General features: G+C 57.9%; 4 protein-coding genes across 5 annotated transcripts; 2 read left to right on the top strand and 2 right to left on the bottom strand.

Annotated features, from left to right (window-relative positions):
* Nucleotides 1-488: 488 nt before the first annotated feature.
* On the top strand, nt 489-5,647 carry ENTPD7 (ectonucleoside triphosphate diphosphohydrolase 7). Its single transcript, XM_064463899.1, has 12 exons — nt 489-578; nt 663-839; nt 923-1,128; nt 1,234-1,384; nt 1,675-1,778; nt 1,852-1,908; nt 2,402-2,550; nt 2,634-2,800; nt 3,509-3,833; nt 3,938-4,023; nt 4,143-4,304; nt 4,469-5,647. The coding sequence occupies exons 1-12, from the start codon at nt 571-573 to the stop codon at nt 4,695-4,697; spliced, it is 1,821 nt and encodes a 606-aa protein (XP_064319969.1). The 5' UTR covers nt 489-570; the 3' UTR covers nt 4,698-5,647.
* A 681-nt stretch (nt 5,648-6,328) lies between these two features.
* ATP6V0E2 (ATPase H+ transporting V0 subunit e2) lies at nt 6,329-8,318 on the bottom strand. The gene is made up of 4 exons (XM_064463904.1): nt 8,052-8,318; nt 7,913-7,960; nt 7,444-7,593; nt 6,329-7,177 (listed from the first exon to the last, which is right to left on the bottom strand). Exons 1-3 carry the CDS (start codon nt 8,258-8,260, stop codon nt 7,500-7,502), a joined length of 351 nt encoding a protein of 116 aa, XP_064319974.1. The 5' UTR covers nt 8,261-8,318; the 3' UTR covers nt 6,329-7,177; nt 7,444-7,499.
* Nucleotides 8,319-8,475: 157 nt separating this feature from the next.
* Nucleotides 8,476-12,912, bottom strand: LOC104039509 (heme A synthase COX15). The gene is made up of 8 exons (XM_064463900.1): nt 12,614-12,912; nt 12,047-12,169; nt 11,623-11,809; nt 11,156-11,323; nt 10,558-10,639; nt 10,077-10,231; nt 9,062-9,175; nt 8,476-8,787 (listed from the first exon to the last, which is right to left on the bottom strand). The coding sequence occupies exons 1-8, from the start codon at nt 12,910-12,912 to the stop codon at nt 8,656-8,658; spliced, it is 1,260 nt and encodes a 419-aa protein (XP_064319970.1). The 3' UTR covers nt 8,476-8,655.
* On the top strand, nt 12,892-17,840 carry CUTC (cutC copper transporter). Of its 2 annotated transcripts, XM_064463903.1 has the most exons (9): nt 12,892-12,970; nt 13,270-13,341; nt 13,417-13,476; nt 13,654-13,863; nt 15,146-15,181; nt 15,569-15,702; nt 16,296-16,323; nt 16,726-16,831; nt 17,409-17,840. In XM_064463903.1, the coding sequence occupies exons 2-9, from the start codon at nt 13,272-13,274 to the stop codon at nt 17,518-17,520; spliced, it is 756 nt and encodes a 251-aa protein (XP_064319973.1). In that variant the 5' UTR covers nt 12,892-12,970; nt 13,270-13,271; the 3' UTR covers nt 17,521-17,840. The 2 variants fall into 2 exon arrangements, with proteins under 2 accessions (XP_064319973.1, XP_064319972.1); XM_064463902.1 differs by lacking the exon at nt 13,417-13,476.
* Nucleotides 17,841-18,890: the final 1,050 nt, after the last annotated feature.

Here is an 18,890-nt window from a genome sequence, read left to right as displayed (position 1 = left end):
GGGTGCCTCAACATCGCGCCCCGCCTCACCGCGCAGCCCATTGGGCGGCCAACTAGCGACCTGTAGCCAGCCCGTCGTTGCTCTCTGCGGGGCCAGAGAGTTGCCATTTGCCGCCTCGCCCGCCACTCCGTCTCTCAGCGCGTGTTGTTTATTTGGGCGCTTCGGATTGGTTGAGCGCCCCCGGCGGCGGCCCGCTGTGGGCGGGCCGCGCTCAGACCCCGCGCTGCGATTGGACGCGCGGGAGGAAGTCTCAGGGTGACGTCGCCCGGCGAAGGTCGGACGTAGGAGCAAGGGCGAAGCCAGGCACGGCCCCCGGCCGACTGGGGGCGCCGCCCCGCCTCTATCCGATTGGTCGCTGTGCCGCGTGGGCGTGACTCCGCCGAGGGGGTCGGCGGGGCCGATTGGTCTCTGGGTGGCGGTGGGCGGGGCGCTGCCCGGCAGGGCTCGGCTGGGGGTGCACCGATTGGTCGTGGGGGGTGTGTGTGCGGGGGGGGGGGTGTGGGGCTGGTGACGTGGCCGCCGGTACCGGTGCCGGCAGCGGGGCGATGCGCGGGCGGGTGGCGGGCGCATATGGCCAGGTGAGGAGCGGGGCTGGGCTGGGGGGCCCGGGGGTGGGGGGGGGTCGGTCGGTTCTGGGTTTGAGCTGTGGCCTTTGTCCCCAGGATCAGCGTTTCCTGCCCGTCGTGGCGCTCGGCGGGACTCTGTCCGTGCCCGGGGCTGCGGCAGCGCCCGGTGGCGCTGGGGCTGGCCCTCGCCTTGGGGCTGCTGCTGCTGCTGGCGGCCGCCGCCCCCCGCCGCCACTGGACCGCGCCGCCCCGCGCCGCCCGGCGGGACGAGAGGTGAGCGGGGGCTGCCGGGGCACCGGGGCTCGCAGCCGCCGCCGGCGGTGCTGAGGCGCCCCGTGTGTCCCCCCCCACCCCAGGTACCTGGCGCGGGTGGAGGACCTGGCGGCCACGGACACCGAGGACTCGGCCCTCAATTACGGCGTGGTCATCGATTGCGGGAGCAGCGGGTCGCGGGTGTTCGTCTACTTCTGGCCCCCGCACAACGGGAACCCCCACGACCTGCTGGACATCAAGCAGATGAGGGACCAGAGCAGCCGCCCCGTCGTTAAGAAAATTAAACCAGGTCGGTGTCACCCCCTTTCCACTCCGGGCCCTGAGGCCCCGGGGATGGGTACAGCCGCTGCCCGCGGCGGGGCTGGCTGGTCCTCAGCCTCCCTTCCCCGGGCAGGCATCTCCGTGGCGGCGGCAGCCCCGGAGCAAGCTACGCCCTACCTGCGTCCTCTGCTTCAGTTCGCGGCGGCCCACGTCCCGGCTCAGAAGCACAAGGAAACTCCGCTTTACATCCTGTGCACGGCAGGCATGCGGCTGCTGCCCGAGAGGTGAGTTTGTGAGTTTGCCCTTGTCAGGGAGGGCCAGGGACCCGCCAGGAGCCCTCAGATGTGAGAAGAGGGAAGGGAACTGTCTTGTCTTGAGCCTCACGGGAGAATTAGGAATCTTGGGGGGGATTTGAGAAAGGATCTAGTTTTTCATCTCCAGTGGGTGCGGCAGCAGGGCTCATGGGGTGGAGGTGGGGTGTATTGCAGCAGGACTCCTGCTGCCTCTTGCACTCCCACCCCACGAAGGAGCATCGCTGGTGAAGGTCCCCTAGCATCTATCCCTCTCATTGCAGGCAGCAAGCTGCAATCTTGGAGGACTTGGTGAGAAATGTGCCCCTGGAATTTGATTTCCTGTTCTCCAAATCACATGCAGAAGTGATCTCGGGGAAACAGGAAGGTAGGAGCTGCTGCAGAGCACTGCTTCGTTCCCTTTGGCATATTGCCGTAATGACCCTTTCCGTCTCATGCAGGTGTCTATGCTTGGATTGGCATCAACTTTGTCCTGGGCCGGTTTGATCACGAGGAGGGTGAGTGTGGCTGCCTGTAGAGCAGCTGGGAGGGTCTGAGCCAAGCCCTGGTGGAGCTTGCCCTGGCACTGGAGCTAAAAGCAGGCTTTGGAGCAGGCGGTGTCTGCCCCTCTGGCCAAGCCATGCCTGACCCCAGCCATGTGTGCAAAACCCTCCTGGACCTGGGGCATGGAGAGACACCTGCCCCAGCTGCAGGAATGAGTCGCTGTGTGCAGGAAGGGGATACTTACAGCATTTTGGGAGAAGAATCAGGGAGAGAGGGTTTGTAGTAGTGTTCCTGTAGTGGCTTCCAGTGGTGGATGCTTTGGGGGAACCTACAAAGCAGGGGGGTGGCTAGCCCTGAGTGCCAGGACCTGCTGCCCCACAGGTGATCCCTGGGGGCTGCTTGTATGTGTGGAGAAGCCCCACGAGGCTGCTCTGGGGGGTAGCGGTGGAAGGGAGGAGATGCTGCCCCAGGCCCTGCCCCTTGCTGACATGCTGCTGTGGGTTGCAGAAGAGGATGCAGTGGTCACCGTCGCACTGGGGGACCAGGGCGAGTCCCTGGTTCGAAAACGAACAGTTGGGATCCTAGACATGGGAGGTGCCTCCCTGCAGATCGCCTATGAAGTGCCTGAGTCCGGAGCCTTCTCCTCCCCGCAACAGGTGCATATCTGGCCAGCTGGCCCCAAGAGCAGCCCCTGCCTTCCCTGGGTTGCTGCTGATCGCGGATCATTCTGTGTCTCCAGGAGGAGGCTGCCAAGAGCCTGCTGGCAGAGTTCAACCTGGGCTGTGATGTGCAGCACACTGGCCACATATACCGTGTCTACGTCAACACCTTCCTGGGCTTTGGGGGCAATTTTGCCCGGCAGCGCTATGAGGAGCTTGTGTTGAACCAGACCTATGTGCACAACCGGTATTGCCGCCTTGCCTAGTGATGTTGCTGCTGGGGCACTGCAAAATGGGGTGCTGGTTCCTTCACGCTGCTTTCTCCCCATTGGATTTGCCCCGAGAGCTGCCCATGGCGATAACAGCTCCCACAGTCACACTGGAAGCAGCAGATGCCTGGGTTGGCACAGGGTGCACGGGTGCTGCCCTGCAGCTCCCTGCCTTCCTCCTCCTCTCCTTGGGGCAGGCTGTGGGGAGGCCCCTCTGGTGGCTTTTGGCTTTTCCTGCTCTGACTTTCCCACCTTCTCCAGCACCGATTCACTCAGCATATCTTTCCATCGCATCCCCACCTTGAGCTGTCTCCTTCCCTTCCCAGAGCGCTACATGAAGCTGTCGCCAGAGGCGGAGAGGCTTGGTGCCCAGGTACTCCTGTGCCGGGAGCAAACCCTGCCTCCCGATCCCTGGGGCTGTGCAGGGCTGCAGAACCCTTCAAACTGGGTGGGGTGGCGGTACCTTGTTGTACCCCACAGGTGCCCGGGGCATGTGGCCACAGGTCAGCATGACAGATCTGGGGAGTTTGGCTTTGGCAGGATGGGTGCCAGCACCGTGGGTACAAGGGGACACAGCCTGGTCTGGCATGGGGGGTATCTGGATGCAGTGCAGCACTAGACTAAGGTTTTGGGGGTGGTACAGGTTCCCTTGTGCAATTGCCTTGCCTTCCTGGTGTGTTTTCTAGCCTGCACAACCAGCAGACAGGGCTGAGCCCTGAGACGCCTTTCCTGGACCCCTGTCTACCTGTGGGGCTGGAGGACACGGTGGCCAAGGGTGGCCGAACCCTGTACATGCGGGGGCGAGGGGACTGGCCGGCCTGTGCAGAGGTGCTGGAGCCCCTCCTGGCCGGGTCCAACAGCAGCCAGGCCTCCCTGGTGGGGGCTTACAAAGCACCCATCGACTTTGGCAACAGCGAGTTCTATGGCTTCTCTGAGTTTTTTTACTGTACTGAGGACGTGCTGCGCCTGGGGGGCCACTACAGTGCCTCCACCTTCACCTCTGCTGCCCAGGTGGGTGCTGCCCCAGCCCAGCGGCCAGGAAGCTGCCATTCCCAGGGCAGGGAGGGAGTGGGGCCCATTTCTCTGCTCTAAGTTCCAACTTCTCTGGCCTCCAGGAATACTGCAGCCAAAGATGGGAGGTGCTGACCCAGCGCTTCCGTGGTGGACTCTACTCGGCGCATGCTGATCAGCACCGGCTGAAGTAAGTGGCTTTGCTGGGGAGGTGACATGGCTGGACCTCTTGGGGGGCTTTTGCTGTGGTGAGGGGCTGTGGTGTGGGAGGTAGCATCAGGCTGATGGTCCTGCATACCGTGCCTGCAGGTATCAGTGCTTCAAATCGGCGTGGATGTATGAAGTCCTTCACCAGGGCTTCCGCTTCCCCCTGGACTATCCCAGCCTGCGCACGGCCCAGCTGGTGTTTGACCGGGAGGTGCAGTGGACGCTGGGAGCCATCCTCTACAAGACACGGTTTCTGCCACTCAGGTACCACTGGCTTGCTGACGGTATCACTCAGGGAAGGGTGGTTGGGGAGGAGCAGGAGTTACTGCACAGGGCGAGGGCTCTGCCGCCCTGGCAAGGGGAGCAGCAGCGAGGACCCTGGCAGCACCCCGTGGCATCTCACAGCCAGCCCTGACTCCTCTGTGCAGGGATCTCCGGCAGGAGAGCATCCGGCAAGCACATACCTCCTGGCTGCGCCTCTCTTTTGTCTACAACCACTATCTCTTCTTTGCCTGCATCCTGGTCGTAGCGCTGGCCATAGTCCTCTACCTCCTGCGGCTGCGCCGCATCCACCGCCGGCAGCTGCGCGCGGCCCAGCTCACCCTGCTCTGGCTGGACAAGGTGGTGGTGCCGACGGGCCAGGGAAACGGGCCGTGACACTGATGGTACCTACCGTCCAGTTGCACCAGCAGAACCAGGACTGGCTGATAGCCTGGGACCCAAGACTTGGACTCTTTCTTAAAGACCATCTCCACATCAGAACCAGAGCCTGCGGGCTGAGGCAGCTATGGACACCAGAGCTTTCCTCTCCGCCTCACCCCAGGCCTAATCTTTGCATTCCTTGGCCTCCGGCTTTCATCTTACTACGTGGTGTAGAGCAAAGTCCTCTACTGCCAGCAGGCTCGAGGCTGCAGACCTGGCAGGTCTCTCAGATAAGCAGTGCGCTATCACTGGGGTGGCCAACCCAGGGCTGTGGCCTGAAGCACCAGGACACGCTATGACTCAGCCACCAGTTTGCAGAGCAACCTGGTGAGGTGCTGCAGCTCAGCACCTGGGGTGGCCTTTCTGCAGTCCTTTACGTGCCCATGGACTGGAGAACAGCAGTGGACAGCAAAGTCACTGCAGGAACCAAGTGCGCCATGAGCTCCACCGCCCAGCCTCTCTTGGAGCACTCCTTAAGAGGTGTCCTGCTCTTCACCATGTCTTCCTCTCCCAGGACAATCCTCCCATGGACGTAGCCAATGCCCCAGGCTCAGCACTGAGCACTTAAGATTGGTTCCTAAGGCACTTTCAAAGCAGGCTGTGTTTCCTTTCAGACATTCCCTCCTGGGCACCTCTGCCCCATGGTGTCCCACACGTTAATTGGGCACAGGCACCAGGACCAGTGGTTCTCTCCCCCATGAACACAGGCTGGGCCTGCCTGGGGTGGAACCACCTCGCTCCAGCCCAGCTCACTGCCCCAGGGCAGGCCTGAGCTGTAGCTGTGTGCACAAGCCTTCCTCCTCTGGGGCTGGAGCCCCCCGATAATCCAATGAAGTTCATCCCTGTTTACTTGAACTCAGCTGTTCCCATTCCTGTAGCAATAAACAAACCCCTTGAGCCATCCAGCACTGATCTTGTTTTCTAGCGAGCACCTCCCCAGCAGCCACAGCTCCAGGCTGGCAGCACAACAGCACACATCTGCACAGCATTGCTTTGTGCTGCTGCAGGGGGACAATGGAGTTGTTTTCTTGCCAGTAGATGTTCTCTGCGATTCCAGCAGGAGAGCTGAGCTTAACTCCCGAGCTGGTAGCAGCAAGGGAAGCTCTGATCCAAACTGAACTGTTGCGATCCTTGGAGACAGCATCCTTTGCTGTCCACCTCTCTCCTCCCAGGACAAGGAAGTTGAGCCTGCCAGCTCAGTCCCTGGAAGCTGTTGCTCTCTGCTTTTTACCTTATTGCCCACCACAGCCTGGGAAAGAGGCCACTAAGCTTCTCCAGCTGCTGCACAGCGATGGGGATGGCTCCAGCAGAGCTGCCTAGCACCAGAGAGAGTAGGCAGGTACCCAGTCCTCCCTCTAGCACATACCGCTGCCTACCTGTGACCCTGGTCCCACAGGACAAGTACACAGGTGGCAACAAGGATAAAACTTTCCACACACCAGTATGCTGCCAACCTCCTGCTCAACAGCTGAGGATCCCAGCCTTGTTCTCATGGCGCAAGAGCGGGGTTAGGGGAAGGGAAGAAGTCTGAATAAAGCCAAGAACATTTCTCAGCTTCAAAGCAACAAGTGACTCTGCCTCCAGCATCACTTATTAGAAAAAGGATTTATTTCCACAACACAAATTTAACAAACACAGACAAATAAATAAACACAGATAAATTATCTGATAAATAAGGGGAAACCTAAAACACAACACCCTACTCTGTTCTTCTCAGAACCTGGACACAGGTTGGAGGGGTGTGGTACCTAAACACTACTGCAGCACCCTCGCTGCTGAGGTGGGAGGAGACGCAGCACCCCTTTAATCTCCTCCAGCAGGCTGCCAAACAGCAGGAACCCCTGCCCTGTGCCCCAGCACCTCCCTCATCACACCCAAGGGGGTCCACATGCTCTTCCCTGGTCAGCTCTCCCTTCTCACTCCCACAGCCAGAATCTGTTTTAGCAAGGACCACTCTCACTGCAAGGGACTGACCATACAACAGGGGACGCTACAGGCTCCTGCCTTCTCATGCAAAGACGTTGTAGTACCTGAAACGAGCAGGGATATGGTAACTAGCTGGGCAGCGTGGGCTACAAGCAGGGGTTTCACCGGGGACTAGGGCTGAGTGCACTGAAGGGAGCGGGGCAAGCAGTGCAGGGACACGAGCTGCTGGCACTACACACAGATCTCTCTCAGGACAGTGTTCAATGTCACTAACTGCCACACTTGGCCAGCTGAGGGGATCTTTCCTTGGCAGCGTGGCTGCTTGCCGGGCCCTGCTTACTAGGCCCTTGTCCCAGGCAGGGGTGCTGCCTGCCACACTCAGGGGCCCAGCCATCGCCGGTCAAGGTTGCAGTGCTCAGGGTGCGCTGGGGCAGCGGGTCCAGCCTCTGTCCCAGCACCTCTGGGGGCTGCCTGGTACTTGAAGGTAGAGGCTGGAACAGCAGCAGGAGCTGGGGAAGGGAGAAAGGAGAAGTTAGCACCAAACTGCACCCACAAGGGAGTCCCCACAAATCTGGAGAGCCACTGGCTTAGGGGGAAGTGCTCAGTTTGCTCAGGCCCAGCAGCCCCACAGCAAGACCAGCTCACCACAGCCACGACACACAGAAGCCAAAGCGTCTCCCACCCAGCAAGGACCAGGCCACAGCTCCCTCCCCAGCCAGACACAAGCAGGCAAGCCGGGGAACACCTCTGCCACCTGATCCCTCTGCCCACTCACGGTGGCGATTCTGGTGGTGAGGGGTCTCTGTTCAGGCGCCGGCTCCCGGGGACTGCTCACTCCCAGAGGAAGCGTACGTACCAGATGGTCTCGTTCTTCAGCTGTGGCCCGAACAGGGGGTTGGCCTGGGCCAGGATGGCGATGAGCCAGCTGCAAAGGGCAAACCCAACCTGCCGTCAGCACCGGTAGCGTGGGGGGGGGGGGGGGGGGCCGGGGCAGAGACCAGGATCCCGCGATGCCGCTGCCTGAAGGGGCTGGCACAGGGACTGCTGCCCAGGGGGGTGAAGTGCCCGGGAGGGAGGAAGGGAGAGAGGCAGGCCGGCCGCAGCCCAGGGACCGTCCCTTTCACCCACGGGCAGGAGGCTGGGCAGCTGCCACCGGGCCCGGGGAAGCCACACCGGAAGGATGGGGAGGATGGGGGAGATGGGAGCAGAGGGGTGGGTACCGGGGCTCATTCCGCAGTACTCACAAGAGATAGCAGCACACGGCGGTGGTGACCAGCATCGTGATGATCACCCTGTAAAGACATCGGCGTTAGGACTGGGAGGCCCGGTGCCGGAACGCCCCCCCCCCCCCAAAACCGCTATCCGCCCGAGGCCCCCACTCACCCGCGGTTCGGCCCTTTGGGCACGAACCAGGGGGCGGCGACGCCCACGAGACCCCAGAAGGCGGAGAAGAGGACGAGCGGCAGCGCGAAGCTGTGCGCCGTCATGGCCGCCCCGCACCGACAGTCGGACAGACAGACGGACCGCCACCGCCGCCCCGGATGCCGCTCTGCCCACCGCCGCTCGCCGCGGCCAATCAGCGGGCGGAGCATGGCGCCAGCCGCCTCCCATTGGCGGAGACGCCAGGCCGCGTGTAGGGCGGGCGGCCGCCAGGGGGCGCCAAAGCGAGCCCGCCCGCCCCTTCTTCCCGTCCCCCCCCCCGCCGCGGCGGCGCGGCCCGGCCCCCCCGCCCGGCGCTGCCGCTGGGGCTCCCCGCACCCCTCCTCACCTCCCGCCGCAACGGAGTCAGCCAGATACACACCGATCGCTCCGTAAAAACTCCTTTATGTTACAAAGTTCGCACTCGCACCCGCCGCCTCCTCCCTGCGCGCAGCCCGGCTGGGCGCACATCCCCTCCGCGCCCCCGGGATTTTGTGGGGGTGGGGGTGTCTCCGCCGCCTCCGGGCCCAGCCCCGCAGCTCCCCCGGAGGGCTCTCCCTCCGGCGGGTTACTTGGGGACCCGCCGGAGCTCGCTCATGAGCCAGAGCGCCACACTGAGCAGCACCAGGGAGCCCGACTGATGTGTGGCGGCCAGAGGCGTGGGGACGTAGAGCAGCAGGGTGCTGATGCCAAGGCCCACCTGCCAAGAAGGGAGAAGGGGTGAGAGCAGCTGTGGATGCAGCATCGATACACATCCCCAGCACAGAGTATGATGTAGAAAGGCCCACAGCCACTACCCAGACATCCGACCCTCAAATTCAGAGTGTCCATGCAGTGTGGTGAGGCCCCAGGACCAGGCAGCTCCCACTCCCCGCTCCACCACGGAGCCCAGCTGGGGACAGCTGTCTTGTGAATGTGCTACAAAGGACCAGAGAGAGAGAAAAAAAATGCAAAAGGGGGAAAAAAGACAGTACCTGCATGCAAGCCACAGCCAATAAGGAAGTCACTGCCATCCTGGTCCTGTGAGGGAGTGGGATCTTCCGCGAGAAGAGGTACAGTGCTGCGACGGCTGTGACCGAGGTGATTCCCTACAGAAGGGAAGGGAAACAACCACCCTTCAAGAGAAGTTCAGAAGAAATGGGTGCTGTGGCCTTCAGCTGCACCTTCCAAGCAGTAGAAGAAATTCTGTGAGCAATATTTAACTGTAGAAACGTGTTAGTGGCCATGACCAAATCCCAGAGCTCCCATGCCCACCAGTTTAACAACCCTGAAATTCAACTAAAGTTATAGAGTTCTGTTCTTCTCCGAAGTAATATTTTACTTTCCAATAGCTTTTCCTTTTTTCCAAGTCATCAGGGATTATTTCTCCCCTCTCCCCTGCTGTCACCTTGACAACTAAAGGTGGTAGCTGTAGTCTGGAAAACTGGTCTCATTTTCACCACTCAGCTGTGGTGCACCAGCATAACCTTGCCGTGCAGGTCACCCCAGGTGATGCCTTTTTTCAGTCACTTAATCTTTCTTTTTTGTTTTAGTGATGTCTTAGCCCACACCAGCGCCAGCAGTGGTATCTAGTATCTGGATTGCTCTAACTAGCTATTTTCACAGGGTGCTACTGGTGTAGAGCAAGTTCAGAAATGCTGAAGGAAGCACTTAGGATTGGGATTTCCAAGTTTTATTTCATACAACTTGCCCAGACATTTCAGCAGTGAGGGCTACCCTAGTCTGTAGCTCATGTTCTAGAAAAGGAGACACAAAGACACAAAGTCCCTAACTTGTGCAGGAGGAAAGCATCCTTAAGGAAGGAGACCACATTTAAAATAAGAGCGCTAAACTTCCTCTTTCTGCAGAAGCAAATTGATAACATGCTTTCAGGACCTTCGGACACCCTGGATATCACTCAAGCTGACAGAACCACAGCCCAAAGAGGACAGCTTGGCTGCAGGAGGCAATCGAGAAGCAGCACAGACACAGCAGGAAGACGGCACTTACCAAGATCCTGTGATCAAACTGTACAGTTGTAGGATTCTCAAAGATATTTCTCAGCACGGGGGAGAAGGCGAGGAGATCATCTGGGATCCAACGGTCCCCCATTTTGGGGAAGGAATTGTACACAAGGCCAGCATCCAGCCCTGCCACGAAGGCACCTGCGATTCCAGAGCAGAAAATGAGACCACCAGAGTAGGCACAAGTATCGCTCCAGATTGTGCAGCTCTGACTCAGGAGCTCAGCTTGATCCTGAATTTCTTTCAGAAACATACAGAGATCACACAGCAACAGGCAGGCTGGAAGGAGCATCTCCACCTGCTCAGGAAAGACCAGTAAGGTTGGTTCTGGACTGTAAGCTCCCAGATGGAAAAAAAGCTTTCCCAGAAAACATGATGGGGTTGCTCACAGTCCCTGGCAGACCATAAGAAAAACAACGCAGAGAGGAATGAGCCATAGATGGGACGGCAGTAAGAAATGCTCTTACCTGAAAGAGCGGTAAGAAAAATGATAGCTGTAGTGCCATGAGCAAATTGCCTCAGGCGAAGGAGCTGATGGGTCTCAGGTAACTGTAAAATACAGAAAAAGAGAAAATAATCAAGCAAAGCATTTCCAGTGCTGTTTGCAGCAGGTAAGAAAAGCCTCCACTGCACGTACAGGCCAAGCGGTTGGCCTGTGTTTTACAGGAGGAATCAAGAGACTACCATGCAGCAACAGTCATGCTTCGGAGGTTCCTCAAAACCACAACTAATCGAGTCCAACTCTGTGCAGAAAGTGCAGTGATCACTGGATGGTTCCTGGCACCAACCATTTAGCATGGCCAGGCACACCCCTGCCTGAGCTTGCACGCACTCTGAGGCTAATTGCTTTTGAGCGGAACAGCATGAGTCAAAGGAAGCGTCCCATAACTGAGAAGTTTACAGAAAGGGTATTTTGTAATGCAGTATTAGATCAGAGTTGGGAACAGAGACTAAAACAGAAGCACCATCATCCTTCACACCCTTTCCTCACCGTTCACATCACACCCCCAACCCTCTGAATTGATGTAACCTTGCGCTTTTGCCTCCTGACACACCACTGCTTACCTTGTGTCGTGGAAGGAGCAAAGACAGCCCTGTCCACAGGCTAGCAGAGTACAGAACCAGTGCGGAGCCGAGGTGTGCTGCAAGCCGGTACTGACTGACCCGAGGAATGTCGTAAGAGTCTGGTTTCTCTTCCAGCCCACTCTTCACCATGTACCATCCCAGCAGTCCCTGGCAAAAAGCAGAGAGGGGCTCGCGCCAGCTCCCCTACACTGCTATACTGCCCTTCACCAGAACGAGGGGTCAGTGAATAACCCTTCATGTCCGTCTCAGCACAGACAGGGCAGCAGCGACTGCTAAGACCAGACAAACGTTAGGGGCAAAGCAACTGGTTTCCCCCACCTTCAAGCAGCTACCAGCACTGACACCCCCCCAAGCTTTCACAAATCCCACTGTCTCAAGTACAATCACTCAGAAGATATTCACAAGAGATGCTGCCGCTAATCCCCGCAGCTCCAGAGATCACTCACTTGGAAGCAGACCAGCCCGCAAAGCGCAAGGACACAGCCCTTCAGGGGGCGGCTGAGCCAGCCCTTTTGCCAGAAGTAGGCAGCAGGCAGAATGTAGGCCAGACCCACAACACGGCCCCACATACGGTGCGAATACTCCATGTACCAAATAAACTTGAACTCTGTCAGCGTCATGTCATGGTTCAGGCTGTTGAAGACAGTAAAAAAAGAACAGCTTAATGCGACATGGCTGTCTGGGTTCCTATGACAAAGGAACAGCTTCCTCAGAGAAAGGAGGTGACAGTGAAGGAGCCACCATCAGACACGCTCTGTGTGCCTTCCCAGTGGTGTTAAAAAGCATTTCCCTCCTGCAAGAGTCCCTTGTGCCACTCATCTGCAGGAGGGATGCTCCCAGCCCACCCTCATTCCACTTTTGCACACTCACATTTTAAACTCTGGGAACTGCTGGTACTTCTGGAATTCAGCTTCCCACTCCTGCTGCGTTCTCGGGGGTTTCATCTCTTTCACCAGGTGCCAGTCAACCATAGAAAGACCCGATTCTGTTAGCCTGGGAGCAGAGACACCAGCGGGCACAATTCACTCTCTGAAAGCGTACAGCTTTACTGAGCCAAAACAAGAGCTCTTGGCTGCACCAGACAACCCTTAGACTTGCAGTCAGGAATAGGATGGAGATCAGGGAGGCTGTGAGCAATCAACAGACCTAGAATTACCAAAAGCATGTGACAGAAGGTTATTCCCAGTTGGCACCACACACTGCAGATGGCGTCTCTGATACCCTCAACCCCAGCCCACGATGTCCCCTTGCAACGGGGAGGAGAGACACGAGGGGGACGGGGCGCTTGGGGTGGGTTCCCGGGGCGGGATGGGGCTGCGGGGCCGCAGGGGCAGCCTAAGCGGGTCACGGAGGGCGGCGGGGAGCCCTTTCTCCACACGGCCTCAGCTCTGACCTGCCCCAGCTCCCGAGCGGACACGGCCAGAGTGCCACGCTCACCTGGTGACGCCGCCCAGCACCACGGCACCGGCCACGGCGCCGCTGCAAGCCAGGAGCCACCGGCCCACGGCGGGCGGGGGCGCGGCGGGCGGGGCTGCCTGTTGCAGGAGCCGCCGCTGCAGGCACGGCCGCGGAGGGAGGCGGCCGGAGGCCGGCGGGGCGACGGCCCGCCCGGGCAGCAGAAACCGGAGGCGGCGGCCGCCGCCGCTCACCGCACGCAACATCCCGACTAACCCCGGAAGTGGGGCGCGCCGCCGGAAGCTGGGCGAACACTTCCGGACACACCTGGGTGTCACCATGACAATCCCCGGCACGTGACCGAGAGCCAGCAGCGACCCCCGCGCGCCGCCAGCGCAGGTGAGGGCGCGTGCGAGGCGGGGGCGGGGCCCGGGCGGGGGCGGGGCCGCAGCGCCGGGGGCGGAGCTTACGCCGCAACGCGCGAGCGAGGCGCCCCGGCTCCCCCTCCTTTCCTCCCCGCCCGCGCGCCCGCCCTCGCGCCCGCGGGCGGCGCGGGCCCGGGGCCGCGAGGGGGCGAGGCCGGAAGCGGGAGGGAGGGGGTGGGGCTTGCGGCGGAAGTGGGGCGGTGCGGGGCCGCGGCGCGGCGGCCGTGCGGCCGCCATGGGGCGGGGGGAGCTGATGGCGCCGCTCTACCCCAGGTATGGACGATGGCTTCCTCATGGAGGTGTGCGTGGACTCGGTGGAATCCGCCGTCAACGCGGAGCGCGGTGGTAAGGCCCGGGAGCCTCGGGGCGGGAGCGGGGCGGCGGGCCCGGCTCGCCCGGCTCTGACGCGCCTTTCCCCAGGGGCCGGCCGGATCGAGCTGTGCGCGGGACTCGTGGAAGGAGGGACCACCCCGAGCATGGGTGAGCCTCGCCCACCGCCGCCGCGCCGCGGCCCGGGTGTCCCCGTATCCCCCCCTCCCTCCCCCCCCGCTCTGTGTCCCCCTCCCCGCTGTCTGGCCTTGCCTCCCCGGTGGCTGGAGCTGCTGGAGCTGCCGGAGCGGGGTGCTGGGCTGCAGCTCTCCCTTCCCGCCCCCCCAGGACTCCTGCAGGTGGTGAAGCAGTGTGTGAGAGTCCCCGTGTTCGTGATGATCCGACCTCGCGGCGGCGATTTTCTCTACTCAGACCGGGAGGTGGAGGTGATGAAAGCCGATATCCGCCTTGCCAAGCTGCATGGGGCCGACGGGCTGGTGTTCGGGGCCCTCACTGAGGACGGGCGCATTGATACGGAGCTCTGCACAGCGTTGCTGGGTAAGGGAGTCTCCAGTCAGAGATGCTGAGCTCTGTGCGATATCTGTGCTGTGACTGGGGGCGGGAGTTCAGTGCTGCTCCGTCTGATGCTGTAGAAAGAACTGCACGTCTTTGGTCTGCACGTCTTGTCTGTGGTCTTGCTGCCTCTTTCTCTCTTCTCTAGTTTCACATATTGTCATATCTGTGAGACACTAAATAAGTAAGAATCTTTGCAGATCAAGGACCACTGCCCCAGGCAGCTCACGCAGAGTTTGAGGCCACCTGGGTCATAATAGCAGGGTCTAAGAAGGAGAGAGGCTTGGGTGAGCTGCTTGGGGGCATCAGAGTATTAAACTCTTGGATCCTGTCCCTTCTTCATTTTCTTTGCCCATTGTTCTTTTCCTTACATCCCTGCTACAGGTGTCTAGGATATGTCTCTCCTGGACTTTGGCTTTGTGGGGAGCTGGCAACTCATCTTCGTTTTTTCATCTAACACACCCAATGAGAAAAAATAACAGGAGAGAGGTGGAAACGTATAAAAGGCTACTGAAGCTGCAGTTGGAAATTGTTAGTCCAGACCCCCAACAGGCAGAGAAAATGGAATTTGCTTCCACATCTTTCCTTTGAGCTACAGCAAAAGCTAAAGAGGGCTAAGCCTTTCACTGGTGGTGCGGTGCTGAGGCTCTCATATGAGGGTGAATGTGCCATAGGCAGTGCAGCCAAAGAGAAGTGTCTTGCCAGGATTTGCCTCCACTAGAGCAGTGAGGTGTTCTGCTGGAACCACTGTTTCCAGGGCAGGAGGCAGTTGGATTTCTTTTCATAGAAATAAGTAATCTTTGCCCAGTAAATAGAGCCCCACTGGCGAAGCTTGCTCTGGTCTGAGATAGAGCAGAAATTATAGGTGGTGAAAGAAATTGTAAAAATGAACTCTCCTGCTTTCAAAGAGCACTGGTCCTGTCCCTTCCCCAGGTAGATGGGACAACTTTCCTGCTTCCTTCCTGCTGCAAAAGATATCTCTGGTCGGAATGAGGGTTCTGCTTGATCCAGGTGAGGTAGGGGATTTTGGTGTTACTCATAAAAACAAAGGTTTGTTGCTTCCTCAAAGGGTAGAAGAACTTCCCTGGTAAAGAGCCTGGCCAAAGAAGAGCTGCTGTGGTGTTTCCAGCAAGTACTGAGTGTCTCCTGAGCTCCTCAGGAATGGCCTGAGAAGCCTTTGCCGTCTTTCGTCTCATGTGCTTTTCAGGTTCTAGCACAACACACTCTCTGTGCCAGCCCTGACTGACCATGTATCTTCTTATTGCAGCTGTGTCCCGTCCCCTGCCAGTCACGTTTCACCGAGGTGAGTCGCCTGGGACAGCGGCCCTGGCAGGGACCCCGCTGTTAGGGGAAGGTGGGGCTGGGAGGGAGCTGAGCTTGATGCGCTTTGGGAAGCTCTGTGTGCTGTGCAAGGCAGGCTGTGGCTGGGCTGTTCCGCAGGAGGGGAGAGGTCCAGGTTTGGGTGATGTGTCACTGCCCTGCGTGGAGAGGAGGTTTGAGGAGCTGAGCACAGTGACCCTACCACTGCTGTGAGAGGGATAGTATGCTCAGGAGCTGCGGCTCCCTGCGGGGTGGGCCGGCTGTGGAAAGGACTCTTCCTATTGTTGTCTCCTGGGTGCTTGAGCTGGCTGGGGTACAGGGCTTGAGGATAATGAGCTGAGTGATTTCTGAGCTGTTGTGTTGGTCTCAGCCTTCGACATGGTGCATGACCCTGTGGTGGCATTGGAGACCCTGATTTCTCTGGGGTTTGAGCGGGTGTTGACGAGTGGCTGTGACAGCTCAGCGCTGGAAGGGTTGTCCTTAATTAAGAGACTTGCGGAACAGGTAAGTGTTCTCTGCTCCCCTGGGTTGCTGTGGCTGCTTCCTGGGCATTGCCTGGAGGCAGCTCCTTTATAGTAGCCCTCATTTCTGTAAGGGGACTTCTGTCAAGGAGCACTTGCCCTTCTTGCCTGGCTTGGCCTTAATCTGTTTTCCCAAGTCCATGTGGCTGGACCTGAAGCCTCCCACAGCAAAGACTTGTTGGGTTGTTCTTGGTCGCAGACTGGGGGGAGGGTGGTAAGGGTTGGTTTCAGCAGCTGATGTGATTAGCCCATGTAAACAGCAAAATGAGGTCCTTGCTGGGGTCTCACAGTTGCTGTTAGGAAAATGCAGCAGATGTACTTGGTAGGTAGCCAGGTGGGATAGAGTTAGGAGAAAATGGTGACAAGTTGTGTTAGCTGTAACTGCAAATTATTTTCCACTTTCCTTGTAAAACATGAGTAGTACAAAAAAGGTGGGTGAGAGGGCACGAATCATAAGCCATGGTGTCATCTGTGAGCTTATGGAAGGCACTGCAGGTGAGGTGTCTTTGCTGCCTCACAAATGCACGTGTGGATGTAATGCTAGGCAATATCACTAATGTGTTGTTCGTCTTTCAGGCGAAGGGCAGAATTGTGGTGGTGCCAGGTAATGTTTTTTTGTCATCTGTAATAGATCTTGTAGTCCCTAGCCCCTGCTTCCTAGCCTCTTGCCCTGGGATGCGCTGTCTGAAGTGGCTTTCTGAGCCAGGTCCCCAGGAGGAGGAGCTCCTGCCCTGGAGCGAGTAAAGGCCAAGCAGCCATCTGGGGATGGCAGAGCCCTGCAGCTGCTGCTTGCTGGAGGGTTTGGGGCCAGCTCTAGATTTGAGGGGAACATAAGCCAAGGTGTCTCCCATCTCTTTTCACGTGCCTGGGTTTCCCTTGTCCATTGGGCTGCCTTTTCGCTTCAGTGTAGGTGGTGCTTGTCCCTTAGGGTGTAGGTCCCGGGGTGATGCCAGGTCTGGGATGGTGCTATCTGTGCTGTGTGTGACACCGGGATTCTTCCCACCAGGGGGTGGCATAACAGAGCGTAACCTGCAGAGGATTCTGGAAGGCTCCACTGCATCTGAGTTTCACTGCTCTGCTCGCTCAGCCCGGGACTCGGGGATGAAGTTCAGGTAACTGATTATTTATTTTTATTTTTTTTACCAAAACTGGACAAGGGAATTATGTGAGCAAGGGATTAATGTGAGCATGAGTTTGTAGAACAGGCATAAATTTCAAACAGCTTCCTGGGTGCTAATTGTGCTCTTGCAGTTGGGATCATGATGACTGGCTCTGTATTCTGCAGTGTATGAATCCAGCGGTGCTGATCATCTGGACACGAGCTCCATGCAGAGCTGGATCCTCCAGGCATTTCTTCTGCTACTGCCACCCTAGGGCTTGTGAGTGCGCTTGTGTGGCACTTGGGAAGGCAGGTTCTGGTGTAGTTGCCTTAAGCCTTTAACACAAGCTTGTAGGATTTGGGAGGCCAGTGGGATGCGCCTCTGAAGAATGGCTTACATTTGCGCTGGATTTCCGTTGGTGTGATCGTTTCTTTCCTTTGGATATTCTTCTCCGTTACTGTCTCATCTTTGGTTTTGGTGGCACCAGCAGGTTCTCTGGCCACTGCTCAGACTAAGGGAGTGTTTTTTTCTTAGCATGTCTTACTCGTCTGTATCACCTGCAGATAGTAACCAGTGGTTTTCCTCACAGAAATCCGAACGTTGCCATGGGAGCGTCCTTCTCCGCCCCCGAATACTCCATAAAGGTGGCAGATGTGGCCAAAGTGAGGACCTTGAATGCAATCGCAAAGAACATTCTGTAGCAGAAGGCACCGTGCTGGGACAAGAGCGCTGAGACTCCAGGGTCTTCCCTGCCACATGGACAGATGGGTACCGCTTCCGTCCTCAGGCTGCAGAGGATGTGAACTAGGTGATGAAGCCTGACATCTCTTCCCTTGGCTTCCCCCGAATGACCAGTCCCTGGCCTGGAAACTTGCATTGGCCGTTTTAAATAAAAGGACTAATTCCCAGATGTTGCGGCAACGAGCTGTTTGGCAGTATTTGGGAGGAAGGGAGCTGAGCAAATAGGGGGACTGAATTGTGTAGCACTGCATGTGATTGTCAAATAAACACTGCAGCTGCCCCCCTCTTGCTGTGCTTTTTAAAACATTATTTATATTTTACAGGTAAGACTGTGATCTGTGTTGTGTAGCCTGAATTAATCAGGCCCCTACTCCGCCAGAGAATACAACCACATGCAGAATGCCAGGGACGGAAACGTTGCCACAGCTGGAAAACAAGGCCTGCTGTGGTCAGCCAGTAGGATAGCTGGGGATTAGCGATGCAGCAGCTGCTAGGCAGAGAGAAGCGTGCTGATGTGTAGAGGTGATGAACACATTTAGTTCTAGTAAGAAGGAGCTTCTAACTACCTGACTGATGAGGTAGTTGTGAGGCTGTGGGCAGTGAGTGCTTGAGGTGGCGTGGGCATGTGATGAGATTCCTTGGGAGAACAAGGTGCTTTTTCTCAGGGAGTTTCCAGGTTCTTTTCCCAACATGAAGCACAAACTGCTTGTCCTCCAGATAGCGCTCGGGGGAATGTGCTGTTGCGTTATTGTTGCCTAGTCAGAATTAAAGCCTTAGACTCGGCTACCCTGCAAAATGCCCAACGAAACATCTGAACGGTGTCAGAGTTGTCCATGAAAAGAGGAGAAACCCAGAGATAAAGCACTTTTATTCTTGCTGCCTCCTCTCCAAAAGATCCACAAAGCTGAAGAGAATCCCCTTGACAGCAGAGATAGCAGACCTTTTTAGGAAGAAAAAACAGGGTTCAGATTTGCCTGCCCATCTTGGCAACAGCAGGTAGCCCGTGAGGATGTGTAGGAAAATGTAGTAATTGACAAGATGGCAGCACCTTTTGCCATCTTAAACAGAATCGGGTTATTGAAAATTGGTTATTGGTTATTGAAAAACCAAGACTACAAATCTTCAGCTCAAAGGGTACATCCACCTTTTCATGTGGATCCATCAGAGCTATCAGTGTCTCCCAAAACACACCTCAGGAATGTATGTGGTAGTTCTCAACACAGGAGTTGGGGAAGGGAATGGCTGCTTAGTGCTGGTGTCACAGCCTGCCTCAGCACTGACGGATGTGCAGGCAGTAGGAAGGTTCCAAACTCAGAAGAAGAAATTGTTA

This window comes from Phalacrocorax carbo, chromosome 12 (assembly GCF_963921805.1).
Source record: "Phalacrocorax carbo chromosome 12, bPhaCar2.1, whole genome shotgun sequence".
NCBI classification, from domain to species: Eukaryota; Metazoa; Chordata; class Aves; order Suliformes; family Phalacrocoracidae; genus Phalacrocorax; species Phalacrocorax carbo.
This window is presented reverse-complemented; position numbering and strand designations above follow the sequence as displayed.

Excerpts from the sequence above, each read along its gene's own strand:
- ATP6V0E2 (XM_064463904.1), bottom strand. The coding sequence starts at position 8,260 with ATGCTCCGCCCGCTGATTGGCCGCGGCGAGCGGCGGTGGGCAGAGCGG. Across the intron at positions 7,961-8,051 it reads CCCAAAGGGCCGAACCGCGG|GGTGATCATCACGATGCTGG; the intron begins GTGAGTGGGGGC and ends ATGTCTTTACAG. Across the intron at positions 7,594-7,912 it reads GCCGTGTGCTGCTATCTCTT|CTGGCTCATCGCCATCCTGG; the intron begins GTGAGTACTGCG and ends TGCCCTTTGCAG.
- CUTC (XM_064463903.1), top strand. The coding sequence starts at position 13,272 with ATGGACGATGGCTTCCTCATGGAGGTGTGCGTGGACTCGGTGGAATCC. Across the intron at positions 13,342-13,416 it reads CGTCAACGCGGAGCGCGGTG|GGGCCGGCCGGATCGAGCTG; the intron begins GTAAGGCCCGGG and ends GCCTTTCCCCAG. Across the intron at positions 15,182-15,568 it reads GCCAGTCACGTTTCACCGAG|CCTTCGACATGGTGCATGAC; the intron begins GTGAGTCGCCTG and ends TGTTGGTCTCAG.
- ENTPD7 (XM_064463899.1), top strand. Across the intron at positions 1,909-2,401 it reads CCGGTTTGATCACGAGGAGG|AAGAGGATGCAGTGGTCACC; the intron begins GTGAGTGTGGCT and ends TGTGGGTTGCAG. Across the intron at positions 4,305-4,468 it reads ACACGGTTTCTGCCACTCAG|GGATCTCCGGCAGGAGAGCA; the intron begins GTACCACTGGCT and ends TCCTCTGTGCAG.
- LOC104039509 (XM_064463900.1), bottom strand. The coding sequence starts at position 12,912 with ATGGTGACACCCAGGTGTGTCCGGAAGTGTTCGCCCAGCTTCCGGCGG. Across the intron at positions 11,810-12,046 it reads CAGTTCCCAGAGTTTAAAAT|CCTGAACCATGACATGACGC; the intron begins GTGAGTGTGCAA and ends TGTCTTCAACAG. Across the intron at positions 11,324-11,622 it reads GCGGGCTGGTCTGCTTCCAA|GGACTGCTGGGATGGTACAT; the intron begins GTGAGTGATCTC and ends GCTTTTTGCCAG.